Raw genomic sequence first — 8891 nt, forward strand, 5'->3', positions numbered from 1 at the left:
CTACCCCTCAAATAGTGTGGGAATATTATCATGTTCGCTCATATTAATACGTTGATTACTATCACAAACCTTAGAAAATTAATGTGAGAATGAAAGTGAAGGAAAGAGCAAAACTCTTCAAATGTATCCTAAATTTTAGGAATGAAAAAGAATTGGAAGTAGCGAAGGTACAAGCAGCACAGCGATTGGCGGTGTGACCAGTCCACTGACCAACGCGACACAGACCACAGGAACTGGAGCCTGGAAGCTTTCTCCCACCTTTTTATATATTTTTAGGTCAAGGTTTTTGGCTAGTCCCCTGTACCCGAATCAACCGAACATGCAGCCCTCGTTCGGTGGTACCAGCCTATCAGACTCTTTTGATCCTAAAAAGCTGTTTCTCTTCCGAGTTTGGCATACGGTGATCGAATCAAGCTCACGTCGCTTCAGGTGATATCTAAAACACTTAATTATTTCTAGATCATTGGTGACTAACGTGTCGTTCTTTTATTGGATCCCATACGTAACCGCAATCAAACAGATTATTACATTGATGTGATGATTAGAGATTAATTTAACAGGAAAAACCGCACCCAGCCATGGCTAGGACAAGACCGTAATACGAGTAAGTCTCAAGGGGCAATCCCGTCAGATGGACAAAATTATTCCTAAGTCTACCCAAAGTCTTATTAACTCGGATTAAATAAACCGGAAAAAAAGAAAACAAAAAAAAAAGGAAAAAAAGAAAGAGAAAAGAAAAAAAATAAGCCCTTTAAACACAAAAGCGCACCTCTTTTCATCTTTCTTCAAAATCACATGTTCTTCCAGATTTACCCCAAAACGACCCCTATCTTCCTTCTTCAAACCCCCAAAAATCTCTCCCCCTGGCCTCCCTTGTAATTTCCCTCATTTTCGATCCCATTCTCCCAACCGCCCCCGCTTCCACTCCTCTGATCTATTCTCTCCGTCCATCGTTTCTTCTCCTTCCCCGTTAGGGTTTCCACCGCCTTCACTCCTATTCTAGGCAATTAGGGTTTCCGGTATCATTTTCATGTCCGTTTCGAGAATCGATGATAGTTTTCTTCTTTGAAGATTCGAGATTAGGGTTTCTTTATATTGTATGTTGATTTTAGATTAGGGTTTCATTTTTTATTCGGAGACTTTTTTGTTTTATTTTATTTTACTTTCATTTTCCGGTCAGGGTTTTTTTTGAGTTCTCATAGTTGGCGTCGGTGATGCCGCGAAGTTCAAGGCACAAATCAAGCAAGCATAGTTCTAGGGATGCTAGGGACTACTCAGATTCGGAGAAAGATTCGGGCTTAAAGGAGAAGGAAAAGAAGACTAAGGAGGAGAGCGGTGGTAGGGTTTCCAAGGAGTCGGGATCTTGTGAGAAGAGAAAGCTTGACACGAAGGAGACCAGTAAAGACCTCTGGAGTTCGGGGAACGGCGAGTATGTGGAGGAGTACGGTTCCTTAAAGCGGCGCAAGGATAAGGCAGATGATGGAGTCAGCGACAGGTGGAATGGCGGTGAGGATGATGGTAGAGGAGAGAAGAAGTCGAAAGCTTCTAGCGAATCAAAGAGTAAGAGACGAGAGGAGGTGGAAGGAGATGATGCAAAAAAGAGTAAGAGTGAGGGGAAGCATCGAGAGTCCAGTAGAAAGGAGGAAAGGGAGAGAGAGAAGAAAGGTAAAGAAAGCAAGGGTGATAGGTTGATTGAGAGTGAAGAACATCGAACTGTAAAACAATCTGCTGAGAAAACTGGTAAGGTAACTTATTGTTTGTTGGTTGGATAGTTGCAATTATATATGTGCATTCTAATTGTTTTTTTCCTAATAAACTGATTCAACTATTTTTTTTTTTTAAAACTGATTCAACTTATAGCTTTACTACTGACTTTCTTGTGCATTTGGTTTCAATTTATGTACTGGTATATACATAAGTTCATGCTGCAGAGTTTCCTCACATATTCTTAGTGATTTAAACTAGTAGTTGTATATGTACTTTGAGTTTTTGGGATTTCATTATGAAGCTCTACTTTTCACATTTGCTTGTTATAGCATTGCACCCTCACGATAGGAATCTAACTTGGCCGCGGCAATGGAATTGCATTAGTTCACCTTGTAACAATTGTCAGTGTCACCTGATGAAACTAATGATCGTGCAAAAAGTGGCCTGATGGTTGTTGAGTGATAGGATGCGGTTCTACTGTGTTTTGTTTGTCAGACTTTTTCTCTGCTAGTATCTTAAAATTCCTGTGGAAAACACCTTATAATTTGGTCATTGAATAGGACTGTACTTATTTTCAAAGGATCTTGGGAATCCTTTTACCTTTGTAATAATGATCACTCATTCTGATGATAATCAGTAGAAAGAGTAATTTGTAATTGCAAATAATGCTAACTTTTAATATAATAAATTTCTGAAGAAAGCAAATCTTAATTAATGTCTCAGGAATACTTCCATGGTTTTATATTATAATGATAATAAACATTTTTGACCCTCAGAAAGGATGTTAAGTTGATTTTATTTATATATGTTTAAGAGATTAACATGGGATTTGTTGTATGAGTAAGTGTAAATTCAAACCACATAATTTAAGCATTAAGAGGTAGCTGATTCAGGCACTTTGTTTGATGCATGAGACAAACAATAAAAGTATATGTTATCGTTTTCTGGGATGAGAAGTTGGGTTGAGGAATTTAAAGGGTACCTGATGTAGTTGAGATTAATGGGAGAAGATTGTTTCTACAGATTAGTTTTTGAAGGTGTGATCATCGTATTGTTTTTCCTCCAGTCTGTATTATTGTTAAAAGGCAGCTAATGCCTGACCATGAAACTCGATGCATTATTCTTTTGTGCACTGACATGCACTGTGTTTTTGAGACCAGAGAGCAATGGCATATGGACCACTTGTAGGGCAATTAGGTTACGTATCTTTTTCTAATTTTATCTTCAATATTAAATTGAAATTGTTCGGTAGTCTTCAGGAGTGTATTTTCCTGTTTACTGGTTCTGTTTCAGGTTATTGGCTTGAAAGGTATCAACATTTAAAAAATTTAAGTAGATTTTCCTATATTTAATTTTCTCTTAGCATCAAAATGTTAATTTAAGAGTATTTTTCCGTATATGTTTCCTGTTTTGTGATAAGAGGCTAATGTATATGTAAGTAGAATTTACCAGGTGAAACTTTAAGTTGCCATGCTTCTCGGTACACATTTAGATATCCATTTATGTGTTTTTTCTAAGTGAAACAAAATTAATTTCCCAACTTATGTTAGGAGATTGGTTTAGCTAATGTGGTCCGAGTATGCAATTGGAATGCAATGATTCCTATGTACATATAAATCCCAAGGACCTGATTATATCCTTAGTAGTTTAGGCTTGAATGGCTTGGAAGGCAATAAAGAAATTTATTGTGTTGATGATGGTGTTTCCGATAAATATGTTTGTCATTATCAATAAATGCTTTCAATAAGAAATTATAAATAAATGGTTTATTGGAATTTGGAGGGGGTTTTGAAGGTTAATAAATAATGATGGGAGGTGCTAACTTCTTACTAGTAGTCCTGTATCAATTAACATTTGGGAAAAAATACGCCATCTAGATCTTCAGCTGATAATGAAAGAATGTTCCATCTCTGGTGAGCTGTCTTGGTAAGTCATCTCATGATGAGTATATGGTAGCCACTTTTGTTTTGGCCTGGAGATGTTCTTCTTGTCGTTATGGTGAGCTGACTTCTGTTTCAGACTTGTATAGAACGCTGGATTTTGATGCTTTGTCTCAACCAATATCAGTGTTACGTCAAGACATGTCAGGATTTTGATGCTTTTGCTTTTTCCTGATTTACAAAGATTTAAAGTGATTATTAGCTTTTAGTAGACTGTGTAAGTCTTATTTGGCTATGCTTAATGAATTCTAATGTTTAGCTTGTGTTCCTCTCTCTCTTTCTCTCTTTTAAATTTCCTATTAAGCTTTGGATTGCTGTACATTTTTACTGTTATAGTTGTATGCAGTCCGTGCTCTGCTTGGTATATTGTTACGTATCTGTGCATTTCCTAGGTTCATTTCTTCTTTTTGTGAGAATTAATAAACTATATGTTCATTGTCAAGTGGGATTTTCGGAGGTAGATTTTTTATGATAAGAGTTGTTGGCTGAAATGAAAATTTAACTTCTAAGAGTTCTTTTTAGGTTGTGTATGTAAATAGTTGATTAAATATTCATATTGACATCTAGTGATTAGTTATTTATTTGAATTTTCATGTACTGAAACACTAAAAGTCTGTCACTTTCATCAAGTGAATTGTAATTATTGCCTAACGATTTCTTGTTTAATGTATACTTTTGTTGTGTTAGAAATCCTAATTATGTATTACTTGTTTATACTGAAATTCTTCTTTACATTTTTTATCTGTAATACCAGAGTTGGATGTACCGGATCGTTTGCTAAGTCCTGAATCTGAGAGCCAGCTTGAGAGACGACTTAGGAAAAGGAGAGATGATTCTGGTGATGGGGATAAGCATCAGGAAGATAGTGGAGACATTCTAGATAGACAAGTATCATTAAGGAATGAAACTGGCAAGGATGGAAGAACAAAAGATGAGAAGCACAAGGATGAGAGATACAGAGACAAGTATCGAGAAGACACGGACCGCGATGACAAGTACCGAGATGATAAATTGAGAGATGAGCGACCAGCTAGAGATCATACTAATAGTAAGTTTAGTGAGAAGCATGCAAGGGATGAAAAAGATGCTGTGGAAGTTCGCCAGAAGAAGTCCAAGGTTCAAGATGGTGATCGTGAGCGTGATCATGACCATGATAGAGAGCGTGATCGTGATAGGGAGCGTGAACGCGATAGGGACCGTGATCGTGATCGAGATCGAGAACGGGATCGTGACTTGGATTTGGGACATGATCGAGAGCGTGAACGTTATCGTGATCGTGACCATTATAGAGAACGTGGCCGCAATCGTGATCATGACCGTGACCGTGATCATGATCGTGAGTGGGATCAGGACCGAGATCATGATCGTGATCGAGAACGTGAACGTCGTGACAGTGATCGGGACAAGGATAGAGACCGAGATCGTGACCGTGGTCGAGATGTTGATCATGACCACAATGGGTTACATCTTGATGAACGGAGTGGTAGATACAAAGATAGCAGGGGAAGGAAGAGATCTCCTGATGATCGAGATGATGGCATTGATACTAAATCTAGAGGTATCAAAGCACACTATTCTGACATTGAAAACAAATCATTGACTAGTGGCAGAGTTGAGTTTGATGCTGATAGGGGAAGGTCACAGTCACGCCAAGCTAATGTAGATTCTACTGTGGGCAGCAACAAAAGGAGGACTTCTCCCAGCCCGAGTTCCCATGTTAGCACTGATGAGTATAGGTATTTGTTTCTCTATTACATCCCCTATAATGTTGTTGATTTCTTATTCTATGGATTAAATGGTAATGTTAAAAAAATGACATGGTATTTAGCTGTTAGTTTCTATTAGATTTCAGATTTATTGTTTGGAAATTTAAACTGATCTCTAAATTTTCTTATTATTTGTGGCATTCTAAGTATGTTTCATTCTTGTGGGTATGACATTATACCACTCTCTGAAGTGTTTTATTGAGAGTATAATATAGGTTATTTTCTTTTACAGACATTTGAAACAGGAAGATTCAAAGTATAGAGACTCAATGACAGAGCAGAGGTCCAGAGCAGCTTCATCGAGAGAGGTAACTAGTTTTTCTGGGGCATCTGAGAGAGGCGCTAAGTACAGATCCATGGAGAAATCAAGTAGACTGGATGAGGGCCATTCTGGGGAGTTGCCAATTGAGAGGTCTTCGAGTTCAAAAGCTTCCCCAATGAATATGATGGAAAGATCTCCTTCTTCAACAAGTCTTGAGCGTAGATATATGAATAGAAGTGGTGTTAGGCGGAGCCTTGACATAGAGGAGGCAGCATGGAGGAGCAGTGCCTCCATAGGTGGCAGAGAATTATCTTCTGCTGAGGATAGACTAAGTCGAGACTTACCTCCTGAGAAGCCTCTTTTGGATGAGTCCTCTCAAGCGGATTCAGCCTTTTATAATAGAGCTGGTCAGGGCAACTCATCTTTGATTCCGCAGCCACCTGGTTTCAGAGCTGGAATTGGCAGCCCGTCTTTCATGGGTTCTTTGGAAGAAGATAATAGAATTAACATCAGTGGTCGTTACAAGAGGAGTGGTGATCTAAATGTTGGAAGGGGGCAAGCAAATGCTTGGCGGGGCACCCCAAACTGGCCATCACCCGTTCCAAATGGCTTCATCCCATTCCAACCTGGGCCACCCCATGGTGGTTATCAAGCAATGATGCCACAGTTTCCATCTCCATCTCTGTTTGGCGTTAGACCTGCAATGGAAATTAATCACTCTGGGATTCCATTTCATATTCCTGATGCTGAAAGGTTTTCCAACCATTTGCGCCCAATGGGCTGGCAGAATATGATGGATGGCTCTGGTCCACCCCATATGCATGGTTGGGATGGAAATAATGTTGTTTTTAGGGATGAAGCACACATGTATGGGGGACCTGAGTGGGATCAGAATAGGCATCCAATGAATGGTCGGGGATGGGATACTAGTTCAGATGTGTGGAAAGGACAAAATGGTGATGCTGACCTGCCCTCAACATCTCAGAAAGAGGATCATCCTGTGCAGGCCCCTCCTGATGATGTTTATGATGGACAGGAACGTCAGAGGTCTCAACATGAAAGTAGCCATAGCGGTGTTCAGGTGAAAAGCCTTGAAATAAGATCTGATGTTGTGTCCCCGGTGAAAGAATCTTCTAGATCTTCACCTGAGATTCCACATGAGAAGGCACCTGATTCTTCCAAAATATCAAGTGATAAGGATGGTGCTCATTCTTGTCAGGTTTATTTATCTAAGCTTGACATTTCAACTGAACTTGCTGGTTCTGAGTTGTATGATCAGTGTATGAGCTTACTGAATGCGGAGCGAAGTAAAGATTTGGTTAAAGATGTAACAATGCTTGTGGATTTGAAGGTAGAGAACCTTTTTCTATATAACTTTTTTTTTTAATATTTAATTTAGCTGATCTTTTGACTTATAACTCATGTTTCTCATATATTGTCAGAATGGTGGACGAGCAGTACAAAAGGCTTCCATTGCTGTGCTGAGCCCTCCACTCATTCCTGCAACTAATGTTTCTGTTTTCCAGGTAGTTATAGGAGAGGAACCTAGTCACATGTCTGCATATGTATTGTATTCCTTTCGGTGGAGCATATATGTGCATTTACATATATAATCTTTCTTTGCTGTTACTTCTTTGGTGGGAACTGGGATGCTTATGCGTTTACATATTTAGAATCATGGTGTGCATTTTTGGGGGAGAAGGGGACAAATACTTCTTGTATGGTTGGTTGCTCAATATTTTGAAAAGTGATGTCTACTTATAACACGTTACATTCTTTTGATATCTTCTTTTCCTTTTATTTTTTTTTTAGGTTCTTGTGTTGGGGGCTTTTAGAGAGAGAGGGATACCCTCCAATTTCCCTATTTTTCACTGTGGTTGGCTATCCATTGTTTTTTCTTTTCACTCTTTTTTTTTTCTTTTCTTTTCTGAAGAATGGTTGGGGTGGGGTGGGTGGGTGAGGGGAGTTACTTCATCTGGAATTTGGTGATCATGGTTACAAAAAGAAGGGGAGAGGATTAGGGTTATGATTGTTAGGATTTCGGTAGAAATTTGATCTGGGGAATGCTGGGTGAGGGGAGTTACTTCATCTGGAATTTGGTGATCATGGTTACAAAAAGAAGGGGAGAGGAATAGGATTGACTTGTTAGGATTTCAGTAGAAATTTGATCTGGGGAATGCTTTCTTTCCTGGCTTTTTTCATTATTTTGGAGCACAGACCCTTTGTAATTTATAATATTTCTTTTAGTTTTGAGCAATGATTTTGTTCAGCTCCGCCCAGCTGAAATGTTAAGACTTTTTTCTTCTTTCAAAACGAATATAGTAAATTTCTACTTGCACAATGTATGAAATAGTAATTTGAACTTCTGAAATTAAACTGATGATGGTCTCTTGGAATTTGTTTTCTTACTTGCAGAAAGCCATGGACCTCTACAAGAAGCAGAGGCTACAAATGGGTGCTATGCTGAATGACAATGGTGGAATGTTGAAATTTATTTCAGCGTCCAATCAGGAGAAGGAGCAAAGTTCTGATCATGTTGTAGAAGATACAGAGGAGCAAGCTTTGATTTCTGATGCAGAAATGCTGGATGTGGCAATGCCGAATTCAGATCAGCAGAAGGAAGAAGCTGTTCCAACTGCTGCTCAGGAGAATAAGGAGCAGCCAGTTTCAATTCAAAGTGGGGAGCTGCCAGATCATATGGATAGCCTTTCTCCAGAAAAATCAGAACTTCCCAACACTGATTTAGGTCACAGGAGCCCAGAGGTGCTTAAACCAGTTTTGAATGGCATTGAGGCAGAAGAGATGGAGTCTGAATGGGAAAGTTTAGAAGCTGACAATGCATCAGAGGCTGTTGTTTTGTCCACTGATGTTGAAAATTCAAATGAGATAAATAAAACTGAAGGTGATAATTCTGTCTATTGTGGCAAGGAAAGACAGGTTTTTGATGATGCAATTAGTGGTTCATTATTTTTGTCAGATGGTTCTCCTAAGGTATCTGGGGATTTGATTCCTGGGTCGAATGAGTCTGAGTTCGTAATTTTAAGTCGGATACATCATTCTCCTGAAAGTACACATTGAGACAATTTCTATATCCATGTTCTTTAATGTGCTTTTTGTTAATTTATTTTTTTTTTCTTTTTCTGTTTTTGTTGCCTATCTTATTAAGGAAATAAAATGAGATATGCCATTGGGTTTCCTGGATTAGGCATCCTAGCA

At 38.8% G+C, this 8891-nt stretch overlaps 1 protein-coding gene across 1 annotated transcript; it reads left to right on the forward strand.

Annotated features, from left to right (window-relative positions):
- On the forward strand, positions 732-8891 carry LOC18605748. The gene is made up of 5 exons (XM_018117993.1): positions 732-1740; positions 4402-5383; positions 5646-7026; positions 7118-7201; positions 8091-8891. The coding sequence occupies exons 1-5, from the start codon at positions 1215-1217 to the stop codon at positions 8751-8753; spliced, it is 3636 nt and encodes a 1211-aa protein (XP_017973482.1). The 5' UTR covers positions 732-1214; the 3' UTR covers positions 8754-8891.

This window comes from Theobroma cacao, chromosome 3 (assembly GCF_000208745.1).
Source record: "Theobroma cacao cultivar B97-61/B2 chromosome 3, Criollo_cocoa_genome_V2, whole genome shotgun sequence".
NCBI lineage: Eukaryota > Viridiplantae > Streptophyta > Magnoliopsida > Malvales > Malvaceae > Theobroma > Theobroma cacao.